The sequence below is a fragment of the Myxocyprinus asiaticus genome, chromosome 43 (assembly GCF_019703515.2).
Source record: "Myxocyprinus asiaticus isolate MX2 ecotype Aquarium Trade chromosome 43, UBuf_Myxa_2, whole genome shotgun sequence".
Classification (NCBI taxonomy): domain Eukaryota; kingdom Metazoa; phylum Chordata; class Actinopteri; order Cypriniformes; family Catostomidae; genus Myxocyprinus; species Myxocyprinus asiaticus.
Genome location: NC_059386.1, coordinates 29,715,233 through 29,735,111, shown reverse-complemented (window position 1 = coordinate 29,735,111; position 19,879 = coordinate 29,715,233). Strand labels below are relative to the sequence as shown.

Here is a 19,879-nt window from a genome sequence, read left to right as displayed (position 1 = left end):
GATTTAGGGACCCCAATGGGACCGCCTCCACCAGGTATCCCCCCACGGACCTCCTATTCCCCAGCATGCTTGTCTGCCCCGATCAGGCTTCCGGATGAGTCCGCCGGCTCGTCTCATGGTGAGTTCGACCTCTTGTTCGGAGCCCACGAAGCTGATGAGCTCTCGAGCACAGCATCGGAGAGTGGGCTTGTCCAGTCGGACGCAGAAGCCTTAGCTGGGCTCCCCCTTCAGGGACGATTGCCCAGTCACAGGCTGATGTGGAAATGACGGACATGCTTACCCGGGCGGCCAAAAGCGTCGGACTAGAGTGGAACCCTCCATTCTCCCCCGAACTCTCGCGGCTCGATAATTGGTTTCTGGGCTTGCGGTGCCGCTCAAAACAGCCATGCCCCGCTCCAGTGCCTTTCTTCCCGGAAGTGCACAAGGAGCTGACAAAATCGTGGGAGGCACCTTTTACTGCCCGATCCCGATTTCTCAGCTCCCCCGCGCTCACTACCCTCGATGGCGGGGCGGCCAGGGGCTATACGGCGATTCCCCCGGTGGATAAGGCACTCGTGGTGCACCTATGCCCGCAGAGCGCCGCCACCTGGCACGGATGCCCAAAGCTCCCGTCCAAGGCCTGTAGGTTCACGTCGTCCCTGACGGCCAAAGCCTACAGTGCTGCTGGACAAGCCGCCTCTGCCCTACACGCCATGGCTCTCCTGCAGGTCCACCAAGCCAAGGCGCTAAAAGAACTGCATGAGGGTAGTTCCACCCCAGATCTGACGCAGGAACTGCGCTCAGCGACCGACCTCACTCTCCGAGCGACGAAGGTCTATGCGCGGTCTCTCAGGCGGGCGATGTCCACATTAGTGGTCCAGGAGCACCACCTTTGGCTCAACCTGGTCGAGATGGGTGAGGCCGACAAGACATGGTTCCTTGCTGCCCCTATCTCCCAGGCTGGCATATTCGGCGACACCGTCGAGGACTTTGCCCAGCAGTCCTCGACGGTGATGCAGCAGACGGAGGCTATCCGGCATATCCTGCCCAGGCGCGGCTCAAGATCCTGCATCCCGCCTGCTCGTCGCCAAGGGTGTCCCCCTGTGGTGACTGCACCAGATCCGCCACAGCCTGCCCCTTTGGCCCGGCCCTGGCGTGGAGCCCACCGCAAGAAGCAGACGCCACCCGTCTCATGGCCAGCCGCCAAGCGCCCCTGAGACGGGCGACCCAGGGTCGACAAAACCCACTGCCTTGGAGCTGGTAAGAAGACCACTCCATCCCTGGTGGAGGGCCCGGAGGAGAATCTTTTATTGCCTTTTCATTTGATTTTGCTGCATGCCTAAGTGGCTGTGGTACCCAACAGTTCAGCAAAAGAGCAGTTTCCTCATTCCCTGGGTCACATATCCGGTGTGCACGGCTGTCATCACGACCACTGTCCACCTTTTTATCCTTGCAGGTTTGGTGCTCCAACGGCGGTCTGCCCACCCCTGCGTGCCCAGTTGTGGCACAGATCCGCCCCCGATGTGACAGTCTCCATGGGTTGCGAGGACAGGCCTCTTCCTCCCCCGTCCCAGGCTGTTCTGGGGGTGGTCACAAGGAGCCAGGTAAGTGCTTCGATGTCCCTAGACTCAGCACGGCCACGACATGGTGTGGCACCTCAAGCTCTGCCCCGCCGCGAGGCCCCACCTGCCGGTACGTCTGACGAGATTGTCCCTTTGGTCCCCCTCGTGCGGAGCTTGGATGCATGGTTTGCACTTTCCAATCTGTCGCGATGGCTTACTGGACCGTCCGACTCGGCTATGCGATTCAGTTTGCCAGGCGTCCGCCCAGGTTCAGCGGTATCCACTTTACCTTGGTGAAGGACGAAAACGCTGCTACCTTGCGTGCAGAGATCGCCACCCTCCTACGGAATAGAACCTGTCCCTCCGGACGAGATGAAGAAGTGGTTTTACAGCCCCTACTTCATCATACCGAAAAAAGGCGGTGGGTTGCGGCCAATCTTGGACCTGCGAGTACTGAACCGTACTTTACACAGACTCCCATTCAAGATGCTGATGCAAAAATGCATTCTGGTGAGCGTCCGGCATCAAGATTGGTTCGTGGCGGTAGACCTGAAGGATGCGTACTTTCACGTCTCGATTCTACCTCAACACAGACCCTTCCTGCAGTTTGCAATCGAGGGTTGGGCGTATCAGTACAAGGTCCTCCATTTCGGTCTGTCCTTGTCCCCTTGCGTCTTCACGAAGGTCGCAGAGGCAGCTCTTGCCCCGTTAAGGGAGGTGGGCATTCACATTCTCAACTATCTCGATGATGGGCTAATCCTAGCTCACTCTCGGGACATGTTGTGTGCACACAGGGACTTGGTGCTCTCGCACCTCAGCCAATTAGGGCTTCGGGTCAACTGGGAAAAGAGCAAGCTCCTCCCGGTTCAGAGCATCTCTTTTCTCGGTTTGGAGTTGGACTCAGTCTCGTTGACAGCACGCCTCACGAATGAGTGCGCACAGTCAGTGCTGGCCTGTTTGAAGGTGTTCAAACATAAAACAGCGGTTCCACTGAAACTCTTTCAGAGGCTCCTGGGGCATATGGCATCCTCAGCGGTGGCCACCCGCTTGGGTTGATGTATATGAGACCCCAAGATGGGCATGGCGCCGTGGGACACATCGCATGGTCATCACGCCAGTCTGTCACCACCTCTTCAGCCCTTGGACCGACCTCACATTTCTACGGGCAGGCGTTCCCCTAGAGTAGGTCTCCAGGCACGTCGTGGTCATGACAGATGCCTCCAAGACGGGCTGGGGCACCATTTGCAATGGGCATGCAGCCGCCGCCTTGTGGACGGCCACGTGGCTGCGTTGGCACATCAACTACCTTGAGTTGCTGGCAATTCTGCTCACCCTGTGGAGGTTCCGGCCGTTGATCAAGGGCAAGCACGTGTTAGTTCGGACAGACAACATGGCAACGGTAGCATATGTCATAGGTCTGCGCTCTCGTTGTATGTCACAACTTGCCCGCTGTCTACTCCTCTGGAGTCAGCAGCACCTCAAGTCGCTGCGAGCCACTCACATCCCGGGTGACCTCAACACTGCAGCGGACGCGCTGTCACGGCAGGTTACCCTCAGGGGAGAGTGGAGACTCCACCCTCATGTGGTCCAGCTGATCTGGAGTCGATTCGGACAGGCACAGGTAGACCTGTTCGCCTCCCAAGAATCCTCCCACTGCCCGCTCTGGTACGCCCTGACCGAGGCACCTCTCAGTATAGACGCGCTGGCACACTGCTGGCCCCCTGGCCTGCGCAAATATATGCAAAAATATGTCTCCTTTTATACCCGTATGTCCAGGGGAGTGGCATCCAAATACCACTCGCCAATTTTCATTGGCCTTTTATCAAAGTCCAGAGGTGTCTCGGGCTCCCAAGAGTGACACCTAGTGTCACTACATAGACACAACGTCTCGTTCCCTCCATCAGGGAATGGAGGTTACGCAAGTAACCATGACGGTAAACTTAATTGGCTTGCTGTCCGTATACTGGAGGGCTCGGAGTTCGAGACTTCACTCGAGTCCTGATTACCCCCCCGGACTTTACTTATTTAGATAAATTATGAATCTAGAGAACAGGTGGAGATGGGGTGAAGGAGGGATGTCAGGAGAACTGTCACAGGAAGCAGGTAAGCAGCGGCTTATATACTCCTACACGTGGGCAGTGATTTGTCAGATTAAAATTAACATTCTTCTCCAGAACCTCTGTTAATTAACTCCATTTAGAAAGATTCAACCATGTTTCAGTGTTTTTTTTTTTTACGAAATGCATACACTGAATAGGGTTTACGAAAGTACAAATATGTTTCTGAAAAATATTTAATCAAAATCTTAAGAGCTACATGCAGGTATAATACGCTGAATAGGTTTTACGATTTCACAATTACAATGTTTCTGAAAAACATGTTTTCAGATTATCAAGAAATGAATATCTGGAATACAAAAAAAAAAAAAGAAAAAACTTATGAAAGAGGCATGTCTGGTTTCTAAGGTTTCCAAAATCTTCTGCGGTTTAATCATGTTTTAGTGTGTTTTACAAAGAACACATGCTAAACGCTGTTTTACGATCTTACAGTTAGGATGTTTTAGGAAAATATTTTATTTGTTGTCACAATCTTCAGAACTATGCGCAAATATGAATCTGAAAAACAAAACTTCTTAAGACTCATATTTAAGATATCATATTTCATTTTTTTTCACGAAATATGTTCACATATATGAAAATATGTTTTACAATTTTACTAATAAAAAAAACAGCAACCTGTTTTTACAATTTCAACACTGCAAAAAATAAACAAAATAAAAATTATAATAATAATTAATAATAATTTTCATCTCGTTTTCCAGGTAAAATATTTGAATATCCGTAAAACACATACAGTAAATTTACTTGAAAGGAAAAATGACAAAAATGTAATTTAAAGGGAAAAAAGTTATTTTTTCTTGGCCCACTGGCAAATAGTTTTTTAAGCTGAATTAAGCACTAAATTGTTCCATTTCTTTCAAAACAACATCTTATATTATTTAGTTTCTCATGTAAAGTTGCCTTTTTTTACATTTACAGATATTTAGATATTTTTACTGGAAAACAAGACTAAAATACAGATTTTACCCTTAATTGCACACCTCGGGTCTTTAGAGACTCAGGACCTAATTTCACCCCCTTTACTTCATCCATTTTTTGGAGCTGTGCCCACACCTCTTTAGTATTCCTATTTTGTTTTACACCTCTTATAAATAGTGTAAAAAAAAAAAATGGCACAATTTCAACAAAAAAATAAATAGATAAATAAACAATAATTATTATTATTATTATGGTTTACATACCAAAAGTGTATAGGGTCATATAGGCCCCTAGGTATATATATAAAAAAAAAAAATATATATATATATATATATATATATATATATATATATATATATATATATATATATATATATATATATATATATTTTTTTTTTTTTTTTTTTGCACTTCCACAAATTATATTTTTTATGATTATTTCATATCTATAAGTAAACCTATTTCTTTATTACAAGAGAAATGAGTACTATATTCGTACAAATAAATACTATATCACATTGATTTTTTGTGCAACAGTAGTGAATTATCTGTATGCCATATTTATGTACACATACATATTACACATGCTATTTCTTACTCAAGGCGACACTGTTGTTTCAGTGATTGAGTTGATTTACATTTGACATTGCTATTTGATGAAGAAACAACATTTCTGATTTGTTGCATTATCTCTTTGACATATGAAAAATAAAACATCAAAATATATCATAATATATTTTATTTTCTAATTTTCTAATTGTCTTGAAAGTATTTTTATAATGTTACACTATCTGAGAATTTTGTAGATCTATTTTTGATAGATATACATGCCGGGTCTCTAAAGACCCAAATATGTAAGAGTGTTTGGTGAGATTCCCATGCATTAAAGGGTTAAGAAAATGATTTTTAGCAGTGAAGAATTGCATGCAAATATGCATCTGAAATGAAAAATATTAAGAAATAGTCATGTCTGGTTTTTAAGGTTTATAAAATCTACTGCAGTTAATTCATATTTCGATGTGTTTCACGAAATACAAATGCTGAATGTGATTTTACAATATTATAGTTAATCTTCAGAACTACATGCAAATATGCATATGAAAAGCAAACTTGTTACGAAAGAAGCACGTCCTCCAAATGTAGAGGCATGCATCTATTTTAAAGAGAGGACTCGAGGGGTGATGCAAGTGAGTGTTTCCTTGAGTTTGATAAAGCACCTCTTGTCAGTTTCCTTTGTCTGGAGTGAGCGTGCTCGCCGACAGGAGCTCACAAGAGGCCCCCAGACACAACTGCATGTGTGTATGCAGTCATTAATTATTCCTAACAAACAGCATTGTTTCAATCCTGCTCTTATTTACAAGGCAATTACTGTTGGAAGCGGCAAGCCACTCTCCTCTCTTGGGTACTAATTCTTAAACGAAACCGCTACACAGAGGCCCAGAAGCTAACAGCATGAAGGATCTTCACACCACGTTCGAGCAAAGGAGTCAGATAATGGCGGCGATATCAATGCCTTCAGATCCAGGCAATCAGCAGCAGTAACTGTGAAGAATATTAACAGACTGTACGATAAAGCCAACTATCAAGAGTCATGTTTGAGTTTTAAGAGGGAAAACAACTGAAAGGGACTAATATAAAGTGTGCAATGGATTGATGTGGGTTGCTAGCTGATGCATGCCTTGAGAACACTTTTATGAAATATGAAACATGTTGTTTAATGATTTTAATTACTGAATGTGGTATAGAGGCAATGACCTTTAAAGAGAGAACAAGGGAATGGAAGAAGGAGAGCGCTGGAGATGTGAATGTCAACACATCGCAGATTAATTTTTGTATCTAGTCATGAAGATTGGTTGAGCGTCCTTATCGAAAATAGTGTTGTGTGAAGAGGAGCTGCCACAGAACTACTCAAATTTCCATTACCCACCATCATAAAGTAATTTTTTTAAGAGTGCACTTTCATGGAAATAATCAATTTAATCTTGAATGGAAGTCTCAGAGGGTGTCCAACTAATTAAAAAGTAGCACCCATATCAATGAGGAACTTCATCCAAGTGATACAAACCCTTAACTCTGGCACACCAGACACTGAAAGACCATCTGCTCAGGGCCAAACTGATTAAAGAAATTCATATCCACCAGTTTCCCTGCTGAAAAGACCAGCTAAGGTCAGCCTGACTTTCCACGATAGACCAGATTGCTTTATGCTGAACAGTGTTGGGTTGGTCCTAGTATAGCTAGTGGACCAGTATAGCCTAACTATTTACTAGCAAAACTTAAGATATGTTCACACTTGAGTGGAAAAAGGACCAAAAAGTGAGCTCAGAACTCATTTTGGCCCAATTTTAGTGTGAGTTCACTTTCCATTCACATTATTTTTTTTGAAGTGGTTTTCCACTTTTCACAGAGATTTTTTTAACATAAACACTCTCATTATATCTTCCCCATTCTGGTTTTCAATTGATCCTTCACTGTAGGCCAACTTTAAAATTGTAATCCTTCTTAATAACTTGAATATATATATATATATATATATATATATATATATATATATATATATATATATATATATATATATATATATATATATATATATATACACACACACACAGTACTGAGCAAAAGTTTTAGGCACTTGTGAAAAATGTTGAATAGTGAGGATGTCTTCAAAAATAATGCCATAAATAGTTTTCATCATTTTTATCAATTAACATCACACAAATTCCAGTAAACATAAATCAGACCAGACAAAAGCTAAATCAATATTTGGTGTGGCCACCTTTGCCTTTAAAACAGCACCAATTCTCCTAGGTACACCTGGAAACAGTTTTTCTTAGTTGTTTACAGATAGGATGTACCAAGCTTCTTGGAGAATTTGCCACAGTTCTTCTATCTATTTAGTCTCAATTGCTTCTGTCTCTTTATGTAATCCCAGACTGACTCGATATTCAGTGGGGGGCTCTGCGGGAGCAATGCCATCTCTTGCAGAGTGCCCTGTTCTTATATTCTAATCTTTTCTATTTGCAAAAGAAATGTTTGGGAGTCTAACATTTATATTTCCTATTGACACACTAAAGCTGAAGATATAAATAACCATCTTAAGACAAATGTTTTTGTGAAACATCTTAAGTGCCTAAAACTTTTGCACAGTACTGTATATGTATAAAGCTTAATACAATAGTGATATTATAATTAAGAATTATATCCAGTATAATTTTATAATATGTCATTTTAATATGATCCTCATTTTTAAAAAAAACATTTTTTTTTTTTATCTATGTTAACTAAAATAAGCCACTTTCTACTCTATGTTATTGTGTGTCATCATTACTTTTGAATGGTAACTTGAATGCTACAAGTTCACAATGCACAGTATGGGTCCTATTTTAAGAGCGCTAGAGCTAAGCGCAGCACTATACCATAAGTCATACACATAAAGTCAAAAGGCTTGGCCATGAAGTTTTGGTATTTTCATGCAAGCATGCGCTAAGTCTAGGCAAAAGTGGGTTTGGCAGAATTTAGCACACAAAGCGCTAATGGTCTGGGTCAAGAGCAATTTAACTCTGAGGTTCTTCTCCGGCACTGTCTCCCAATGTCACGCGTATTTCTTTGACAGTTACAAGCTCCTTTTATATGCATTGGAAAATGTGGTTCTCGTCATAATTTGGATTTATGCTCTGTTAAATGATAGAAAATGTAAGTACTATTAATCATTTTCACACAAATCAAGGCTAGTATTAACAGTGATTGTATCGGAACGCACTTCACTTCTACCAGTTGATTTTGATTTCGAAAAATGTTATTCATTTTTTACCAAAAATATTTCTTAATAAAAATTACTGCTGGTGGAATCTCCAAACTGCAAATGTAGAAACTGAGTTTGGACTTTGCGATGAGATAAGACATGCTTTTGAAACATCTTAGTGCAATGACCTATTTCTCAGGAAAACAGCAAATTGCACTTTGCACAAATTTATTTACATACAATACTCCCACAGTTTGAGTGCATACACCCACAGATAGCGCAAACACTCCCACCGACGGCCACTTGCATTTTGTGCTGGCACGAAAATTGGATAATACATAGTGCATGGTCATAGCCCATAGCACTGCACTTTGTGCATGCACGAAAATAGAGCCCTATAAGTGATTTAAAGCAAACCACACTCAGACTACTTCCTGAGATTGTCTGAGCTTAGTTCACTTTAAAAGGGTCTGAGTTTGTTAGAATAGTTCACATATAAGCCAAAATTTTTACAAACCACTCTAAGACCCCTGAAACAAACACTTTTTGTTAGGCTGGTGCAGCTGGTTGACCAAGGAAGTCATGCAGATTAAGCTACTTTAAAAAGATTGATGGGGACACAAGCATCCCATGTTGGAGACCAACATCCAAAACGCAACATATGTTGGTGACCAACTATGCTGGTCTTTTCAGCAGGGTTTTGTGGCCCACAATTATCCAGACAAGAATTATCATCAAATGTTTGGTTGTTTGGTCAGAAAAACAAAGTGCATGAAAACAGCCCAAGTGGAAATTGAGCGGTTGGTGGGATTCACAGCAGGTCTGGAATGACGAAAACCTCACAGAGTGAATTTGGTTTTGAAGGAGTCCTGATAAATAGGCCAGTGCTTTCACAACCAAGAGCTTATAAATGATTAGAAGAAAATGTTTCCTCTCTAGTATGAAGAGATGGGCCAGAGCAACACTTTACGCTTATTTAGGTCATCAGTGACTCATGTGCCCACAGATCAGTGCCGTCTATTTGCCGTACACTTTAGGCAGAACGCAAAAACTTCAGACGAAATGGAATCGTATGAATTTTTCGTTCTGACGATGAACTCATTCAGCTCTTTCACGTTATTTGATCAAACCTGCAGGTTTATAACTGTTGTTGTTGGGCAATTACCTACAGAGAAGGATAAATGGAAAAACAGCATGTGAATTTGAAGATATAATGAGAGTGTTTTTGTTAAATAATCTCTCTGAATTGTGGAAAATAGGTACCACTCAGCACATTTGCATAAACTTTGCTCCTCAGCGAGCATTCTCAACTACCAGGTCTCGCACAAACCATGCTCCATCATGGCATCTCACCCAACAGCTGCCCGTCATGAATATTGATGTCGTGGCGCATCAGACAAACGCCCCTCGTGACAGTTTGAGGTCCCCGTAGGCTGCTGTGGCCCAAAGGTTCTAGCACCTCTCCACTCTTAGACATCACTTATTTACCCAGCACATGTTCTTCCAGCGTGGGCCTACAACGAGGTCTACACTTCACTGAACTGCTTCCTTGTGTTAGGCCTGCCACATCTCAAAAGACCGCATACGCAGAATGGCGCGAGCTCAGGTTAGACGTGCTCACACTCAGTGTGAATTATTCTGATAAAGACAGCTAAAGGCAAGTTTAAGTGAGCCACAGGAAGCACACCCTGAATCTTGAGCTAAATCAATCATGACAGCAGCAGTTGGCTTATTCGTGGTATTTCGCTGACTTACAAGTAGCAGAGCAGAAATAATCTTAAAACGTTTGTGGATGTACAAATAGATGGCTGATATTCCTTTTTGTAATCATGGTTAATTAATTAAATAAACGAAAAGTGGATTTTATTGGCTCTCACAGATGTGAAAACATCCAAGTTGACCAACAAGAGGTGTTTGTGGAATCCAGGGAAGAAAGGGGCTTACAGTAAAACTCTTCTATTGTTTTGCATGACAAAATAATTTGGGATGAGTCCGGTGGTGCAAAAACACAGACAAACATTTTACAGTTTACGCTTTCATTTGTGAATTTGAGCTCCATTGTGCTGAGGCACATTCCTTTTGGGCAATAAAATAGAATTTATGGACTTGAAGAAAGGAGCTCTCAGAACTCATGGATCTTTGAATATTATATATTTTCTGGCTTATTAGTCAGAGTTAATATCTTTCAACACATGAGAGAGTTGAAGGAATGCCTTTGTTCACGATGCATATTGTCAAAAATATTCCATCAAACGTTCTAATCTTCGCACTGAATTAGTTAAGGCCTTTCTTGTTAGCACTTTCAGATACATTTTTGACAGTAAGGCTTATGACTGCTATAAATAAAATTAAACAACACGATGTTTACCAGTAGAGGAGGAGCTGGTCGTGTTCAATTCTCACAATGTTTAATACCTAACAATAAGCATCCACAATGCCCGGCTTAATGCATAAAAACGTTCCCCATACACAGTGTGCAGAAAATCTGTCACTTATAAATTTCACAATTCCATCTCCAAGACAAAAAGAGAGACGAAAAAACAATTTTGTCAAATCTTGTGTGTCTGTGTAGTGAAGTACGACATGTGCTCAGACATCAGATTGCATGTGTACACAACGGCTGTTTGGATAAAGAAAATAGGACAGCACATAGTGGATTTTCACATGTGAATAATTTATCTACACAGACAGGAAAACACAAGAACTGCACAGAACAGAATGCAGGTCGAAGAATTTGGAAGGAAAGGTAAGCTTGAGTGTGTTTTGGCACTAATTATGTTTAAACAGAAGCACAGTCGGTGGAAAAATCAGAAAGCCCACACTCACGTTGAATGTCGATGGTGACTGTTGCCTCCTTGCCATTGGGCGCCGCTTTGTTGGAAGCACGGCATGTGATCTGCTGTCCGCTTTCAATGTTGGAGGCAGAGATGTGGAGCGTGCTGATCGTGCTTTCTCTTCTGCCATCTCGCAGCAGTGTCTAAGAAGAAAAAAAAAGGCCACCATGAGCGTTAAAGTGTCAGGAGGGCAGCATTCCCCAACGGATATTAACACAGGGCTCAACAATAAGTATGGCCCACCGGCCCAGGGCCAGTGTGAGTGGTATTCAAGCCAGTTGATGGAACTTTCACTGCCCTATCGGGACAGTACTGCGTTGTCACTAAATGATATATTTGTTAAACATGTAAATGTATTTTAACCTCTTCAACTCTGCGGACCTGCCGGTGGGTCCAAAACGGGGTGCTATGTCGCAAAAATGTTTAATGTTCAAGTCTTTGAATACATAAGTCAAACATGTGTGGTTTCTTTGGAAAGCTTAGAATCTGAACTTTTCATAGATAACCATCTCTTCTGCATTTGTTACATAAAATAAAAAATCAGTGGTCATGTGGTAGAAATATGAATATAGAAGTATTTCAAATAGCACTCAAATAGACAAATCATATCAAATGAAAGCTCCCATTCTCAGGAATGCAATTGTATAGTTTATTTTGTTGCCCTAACACAGTTTGAAAGATTTCCAAAAGAATCACAAAATGAAATATGATTTCTGTAAGATCAAATACAAAAGTCTCTTTTATGCGCTGATCACTGCTGCTGTAAGCCTCAAATAGCAAAAAAATGTACATCTGCTTTTACCTTAGGCAGTTTTCTGAAAAATAAATAAAATAAAATAGCAATTTTTTACTTGTCTCTGAGCTTTCTTGTGTGAATAATCCAAAGTTATATCTTAGATCTTCAGAACAAAATATGCAGGAAAGACATGCTATACAAATCATCAGAAATATATGTTATCGACTATAGATGATAAAATATACATGTATACATCATTGCAAAGAAGAGGATCTCAGATTTCTAATGACACCTAGATTGAGCTTCTAGTCCACTCAGAGGCCGAGATATTCGCTAAACAATTGGGGGTGGTGCATGAACTGAAAATTAGACTGAATTTCAATGGACAAGCACACGTGTGAGGGATAAAATGTGTTAGAGCGCCACTTACATTTTAGATCGGCATTTTGTGATGGAAGGTGATAGAGGGGAAAAATAATTCTAGTACTTGCTGCCATCTAGTGGAATAAAATAAAATTTGATGGAGGGAGATGGAGTGAACAGAACTAGAATTACATGCTTACAAAGTTAGGACAAAAAAACAAAAAAAAAAGATGTCTATACACTTCATAAAATTCTATATTTATGGTGATATTACCTGTACTTTCACACTCTGATATTCAAGCTATTGTAGAGACACACTGTTTATTCAGAAAAGATTATTAAAAAATTGGTACAGATATTTGAGGGATATTGACTTCATCTAAAACACCCATCTGCCTCGCAGCTATAACATATTCTCTATCAAAATTAATCAAATAACGCAATAAAAGAGTGTTCAGAGTGGAGCTCAAGTCCTGGAGAAAAACTTCAAGAAAATGAAAAATTCAAATATCTTGTGCTTTTATCATCTGACATTTTTCTAACAGCTGATTGTGTTATGATGGAAAAAGGTTCTCTAGTCATTAAACATTCAGTATTTCAGTTATAAATCAAAGTTTAGGCACAAAATCAAGTTTTCCAAACTGATGAACAGTGTTCAGGATTTTTACAATACTGTTTGTATTTAAACAACAGATTTCTCTCTTTAATATGTTGCTAGTATTTACTGGCATGACTTTCAAGACGTGAATAACTTAGTTCTTATCTATCTCATGGAGGTACTTGATCATCTCAGAAGCATTTAAAAGAGTCTCCCAAGTGCAGAACAGATCTGAAAGCAGTGCTTCTGTTGAAAAACAACTAACCTCTCTAGCTTGCTTGTGTCTAAATTAGGCCTGGTTAATTAATGAAGGGACTCTCTAAGGTGGGTGCTGAGGGGTTCGGCTTACTCGAAATGAGCAGATTACACTCTCCAATCACGGTACGAGCGGTCCTTTAAATACATTTCCTGCTCTCTCAATTTCCTCCCCAAAGCTGACATACTGAGCAAATTGCTAAGGAACACATTCATAATAGAGTATTGGAATGTCTATCCATTATGACATATTTAAAGCACTGCATTACAGCTCCACTTTGCCCTAAAGATTAAATAAAAAATTAGTCCTCACTTATCATTAATTTGACAGATTCGAGGGCATGCAGTTAGGCGGAGTGCAGGATTTCATGAGAAACTTTTACAGTTACATGTGAAAAAGGTGAATGCGTGGCTGAAGATATTGCAAAAATAAAACAAAAAACTGAAGCCCAAAAAATTTGATACTGTGTATAAACAGTATGTTGTAGGGGCTTTTGAATATTCTAATCTAATAAAAATGTTTGGGAATCACAGGCATGTTCAAACATTCTAATTGAAACATTCAAGTCACAGTTTATGAGTATCACATGTGCATTTGAATGTTTGGTTTACATAAAACATTTCAGACAGAATTTTTGGGTAACACAGGCGTATTTGAATTGAAAAGTTCACAAAAGCATTTCTGGGCATCACATACATGTTTGAATGGAATCGAAATGTTTGAGATTTTGAGGTTTTTATTTTACACTAGTTTGAGTTTCTGGGGGCACCACCGCCATGCTGAAATTTTCAAATTGAATCCAAAAGTTTGAGAAAGCATTTTTTGGCATTAAAGACATTTGCTGGCATTTTGGGGCATCATAGGCACATTCACATATTTGAATCTAATCAAAATGTTTGAGACAGAATTTTCAGGCATCAAAGGTATTTTTCAATGTTCAAATCTAAAGTTTAACCCTTTAGGCTCTGAAGGTGTTTTTTTTAAAGATTTCCTGTTTCAGTGGCATACCCAAAATTAAAGGCTTATTAAAAAAAAAAAAAAAAACAAGCAGGGTCAAGTGTTTGGTATCATTGTAAAGAAAGCTTTTTAATTATATAGATTATGAAACATTCTGAGACTATCAGTCTAAGAAACTGCTGAAAAATCACAGAAACAATTGAGCCAACGGTTTACTTTTGTTCTTATTTTTCTGATTTGACATTTTATATCTCTGGGTGTAAATAAGGTGGCTCAGGAGAACTGCTTTTGTTTTGTTCCCAATCATGCCAATTATATCTGAGAAAAATGGTGTATTGAAACGACAAATCAATCAAAAGTTGTAGCTTTACAAAATGATTTATCCTAGTGTACAAAAACATCTCCATGTGTCCAAAAGCCTCTCCAAACAAATAAAACATAATAATTGTACATAAGAACTAAATACACATGCAAACACAACAATGACTAAAGGTTGCCATAGCATGCAGACATGATTTTAGTAATGAGTTTTAGCGCATTACTGATGCATTTGAATATTCAAAAAGATAAAAAATAAAATCACAGGCATTTTTTTCTAGAATAGTTCACAAAAGCATGTCTGTACATCACAAATATGTCTAGTTTTAGTTTTTTGGGTGTTTTACTGGTATGTTTGTATGTTCAGATTGAATCTAAACTTTTGAGACATCATTTTTGGACATTAAAAATGAGTTTGAATCAAAAACATTTGCTAGCTTTTTTGGGCATCATAGGTGCATTTGAACATTCAAATCAAAACATCAGAGAAAGTATTTTGGAGCATCACAGGAGCGTTTAAATGTTCAAATTGAATCTAAAACATTCAAGACAGCATTTTTGGGCATCAAAGGCATGTTCAAACATTCTAACTGTAAAGCATTTTTAAGCATCATAGGAACATTTGAACAAATATAGTGTTCGAACTGAATCAAAAACATATAAGACAGCACTTTTGGACATCACAGGTTTGTTCGAACATTTATAATCGAAACGTTCAAGACGTTCAAGAAGTGTTTTTGAGCATCACATGAGCGTTCGAATGTTCAAATTGAATAGAAATGTTCACTACAACATTTTTGGACATCACCGAATGAAATGTTTGAGAAAGCATATTTGGGCATCATAGGCACATTTAAACATTTGAATCAAAATGCTTTAGACAGTGTTTTTGAGCATAACAGAAGAGTTTGAATGTTCGAATTGAAAACATTTAAAACAGCATTTTTGGACATCACAGCCATGTTCGAACATTCAAATCGAAACAATTGAGAAAGCATTTTTGGGCATCAAAGGTACTTTTGAACATTTGAATCAAAACACTCAAGAATCAAACTGAATTCAAATTGATTATGAAAATTTGACAGCATATTTTGGGCATTACAATTTTAGTGCTGATCGAAAAAGTCCAAGACAATCATTTTGGACATCACCGGCTTGATCGAAATCATGATGCCCAAAGATGATGCTTACTAGCTTTTGAAACACAACCATTGGTTCTGTCATGGTTCAGTATTGTGTTCTGTTGGTGTACAATGGCTGAGAGTAGCAGGGGATGCCCATACCTTCGTGTATGCCGCACCATTCAGCACCTCTCCATTACGGATCCAGATGATGGAGGCGGCTGGTTTGGCATTGTCAGCGTGGCAGGTGAGGTTTAGCGAGTCCCCGGCACGCAAGCTCACCACAGGAGCACCACTTATCACAGGGTCATCAGGAGGAACTGAAAATCAAAATCAGACCTAAGTTTATTTTTTGGACAAACAATGTCAAATACTATAGTAAAAGAAAGAAAGAGCAATGGAAGGATGAGTCAAAAAACAGGTTCCTGAATAGCACTGATTGCACTCCTCTCTTTAAGCAGCACTGATCAGCCTGGTTCTCATTCAGACTCTGCTAAATTATTGATTGGGCACTCAGCTCATTAGGGAGCATATCTGGGGCAAGTCTAAATCAAAGGCAACAAGCAGCTGGTACATCCTGAGCACTCCAGAGAGACAGTATTAGAGGAAAAGAGAAGGCAGCAAGTAGTGAGAAGAGGAGGGACTGTTTGAAGATGCCAGAACGGGCCAGTTGGGGACCGCTTGTTGTTTCGGAAGGTCCCAGAGTTGCTGACTTCATTACGAGGGAAGCTGAGACCCTATTACACATATCTTACTGATTAGACTTCGGCAGGCATTTACTCTAGCTGAGATTTTCAGTCGATCAGATTTCACAAACAAGTTTGAGCAACTGGGTGCTTAAAGACGGCATGGTAACAGCAAAGTTAAAGGGATAGTTCACCCACAAATAAAACTTTGTGAAGTTAAAATGTTGTTCCATTCAACAGTAAGAATTTCTGTCTTATGTGGATGTTGGGCAGAATGTCTTTTTAACATCTCCTTCTTTGTTCCATGGAAAAAAGAAAGTCATATGGGTTTGGAACAATTGGGATGGTGAATTTTCCTTTTAAGGTGGAAAATGAAACTTATCTAATCATTTACTCACCCTCATGGCATCTCAGATGTGTATGATTTTCTTTCTTCTGCTGGTCACCATTCACTTGCATTGAAAGGACTTACAGAGCTGAGATATTCTTCTAAAAATCTTTGTTTGTGTTCAGTAGAAGAAAGAAAGTCATACACAACTTTGATGGCATGAAAGTGAATAAATGATGAGAGAATTTTCATTTTTGAGTGAACTATCCCTTTAAGGACTGAAGGCGACTGCAGTGCAAAGGGACTGTTCTTCCCATGTTCATTTATTCCCATGTTATCAGAACAGTTATTTGGAGGACTTCACACTCTCTGCTGGACATCTTCTCTTCAGATCTCTCTATGTAGCACATCAGACATTGAGATTTGGCCTTGTGCTCGGTGACAGTCTCCGAGCGAAGACCTGTGTGATTTGTTAGCTGGTATTTCCTCTCTGGAACCAATCAAGTCTCCCTCCGGCTTGAAAAATCATGCAGCTCTCAGAGCGAAAGAATAGTTTTTCCCTTATGACTCTGTGTATAAAGGCCACATCCACATCTAGTTGTTGGCACAGTTTGGAGAGAGAGAAAAACAGAGAGAGAGTGGAAGAGATTAGAGAGTGAGAGAGATATAAAGAAAAGCATGAAGAAAAATGAAAAATAGAAAACTGATTTGGTCTGTCGTGATGGAAAAGTAAATCTATTTAACTGAGCACAGACACATGGGCAGCTGAAATATTTTAAATAGGTATCAATAATATATAAACAAACATTTATTTATTTTTTTATTTTTATTTTTGAGTGGTGCTTCCTTGTGAAAAATGTTTCACCACAATGTTACGTGTTGTGGGTGATTTCCAGGGCATTGCTATTCATGTGTCAAGTGTTGCTTTTTAGCATGTTGCAGTTGTTAGGGCATATTCTTGGTGGTTGCTTATTGGCCCAAGTCTTAGGCCTTAGTCTTGAAAGGTTGAAAACGCATTGATTTTGCTATGTTTATCCACACTGCCAGTGACATTGGAATGGTGTTTCCCTCCACTGAAAACTGAGACTTTTGAAAATGCATTTTAGTTGACACATACTCAAAAAAAACAAAAAAACAATGATGTTAGGAAATGGAAAATAGTTTCATACAGAAAATTGAGTCTGATTGCTCCTTGACATGCCGCATGATTTGAGGTATCATTCATGTCCGTAGCGCAAAAATTCTGAGACGAGTTACACACCAAAGTTTAATACTTAGGGTTAGGGTTTTGTTCAATAGTAACAGTGATGCTTGCCTTAGCAAACGCCCCCAATAAATAAGGACCAATGAAATGGAGTGAGACCTCTTTTGCTGCATTTAAATTAGTGTCTGAAAATTCAAAGTACTTCCATCCACTCAGAATCCACTCTCATTTCCAGGAGCAATTAAAGTCATATTCTTTTTCCCATCTGGACATCAAAGCAATCCTTAACGGCTTGTTTTTTATGTCTAAGTGCTTTGCGTGTTTAGAGCAAGAACTCATTTCAAGTGATACAAACAGAGCTTACAATTGCATGCTGGGATTGTTTTCCAGGACAGACAGACCAGAGGCTAAGTGTATGCAAATGAGCAAAACATTTAAGTCATTCAGTCTGTCTGCTCAAGTTGCAGTTATTGATGGCACTGAATTAGAGAAACAGACAAAGAGATAGTGAGTGAGCGAGAAAGTTTCCTAAGCAGGCATTGCAGCCAAACCTTCACATCCTCGAATTCTGGAAAGCTAAGTGGCAATATATTTGGTGTGAATTCACACACTGGCATTTTCAAGCAGCTTTGGACGGCATCCCATGACTCTCCATGTGGCGCAGATCCTAGATGGTTCATACTCTGCTTTTGAGCGCCAGAGACTGTCATAACCATGTTGAATCTTCTCCTTACCGGCATGTTTGCAAATATGCCCTGGTGCAACAGTTTCAAGCTCAAGTCTTAACACGGACAATAATCTTCTTTGTCCTGAGCAGGGAAACCCAATGGATTAATCATCCCGGTGTAATGTTCAGAGTGGGCGAAACTCTCACACAGAGCCTAACGAACAGCCAGCACGGAATTACTTCTGTCTCGGCTCTCTTGATACAACAGGCCCGTGAGACACCTCAAATCATTCGGCATGTGGAGGGAGAAAAATAGAGCAATTTCATTTTGGAAACAAGAGAGAAAGGGGCATTCTGGGAGATGTGACCTATTTTGTAATATACCTGGACTTGGTCTCGCATCTGGAGATGTGTCTCTCTCTCTTGCACTTTCTCTTTCTCCCTCTCTGTCTTCCTCTCTCAGGAATTGGTAGCACAGTGGATTAATTTCATCATAAATTCAGTTGATGTACCACACAGCAGCACACAGCCTTTAGCAATTATCCTTTCTCTTTTGCTTTTTTTTCAGGTGTATTAACTAAAAATACATACAGAGGCTGATAAAGACCCTTTTGAACAGGAACAGAACAGGGCTGCTGGCACATTGCACAAGTCTGTGTTTGTAGCTTGCTAGCCTGCTTAGCATCGCTTATTCTTGCTTATTCATTTTCATAGTTTTATCCTTTGCCATTTTACTGCATGCTTTAGGTTTTTCCGCTTTTCTACTGTTTCAACTGCATGTATTTTACCGCGTGCACCCGTTTCTCTCTTTTTTACTTTTCTTTTTTACACTTGTCTACATCTTGCGTCTCGACTGCATGCATTCGTTTTCTCCATTGTGTTTTACACTGATTATTGCATCAATCTCAAACATCTGCTGATTAAGAACCACATTGAACCACATCGATTGCAAACCCTTGCCGCAAGAACAACCACAACAACAACAACAAACAATTGCAGTAAGTCATAGCATCCACCCATGTTATTTCCTCCTGCATTGCATGCCACATGTTCACATGTGATAAATGTAAGGAATTAGTCAGGCTGACGGAGAAGACTAATGAGTTAGAGACATGCATCCGAATGCTAGTGGAGGTCAGTAAGAAAGAGAAGCCTGTAGATACTGTTTCGGATGCAGGTAGTACAGCGAGCAACACACACACTTTGATTACGGCTGTAGAGCCCCCGCAGCAGGGCATTTGGGTGATGTCTCAGCGGCATACTCGCTCAGCAATGCGACACCACTCTCCCGTTCCTGTTAGAGTTTCCAATCGATTCTCCCCACTCAGTTATGCACCCACTGAAAATGATGTTGCCTTAATAACTGGTGATTCTATTGTAAGGAACGTGGAAATGGAGACTCCATCCACCATTGTTAAATGCATTTCTGGGGCTCGAGCGTCTAACATCAAATCAAATTTACAAGTGCTAGCTAATGTAGATTTTCT

General features: G+C 40.4%; 1 protein-coding gene across 1 annotated transcript in view; it reads right to left on the bottom strand.

The window, feature by feature from the left end:
* Positions 1-19,879, bottom strand: part of kirrel3a (kirre like nephrin family adhesion molecule 3a) — a 200,862-nt gene that overhangs the window by 42,769 nt on the left and 138,214 nt on the right. The window contains exons 4-5 of the mRNA XM_051685589.1: positions 15,670-15,827; positions 11,151-11,301 (exon numbers count right to left, since the gene is read on the bottom strand). Coding sequence (XP_051541549.1) covers positions 11,151-11,301; positions 15,670-15,827 — 309 coding nt within the window. The remainder of the gene's footprint in view (positions 1-11,150; positions 11,302-15,669; positions 15,828-19,879) is intronic.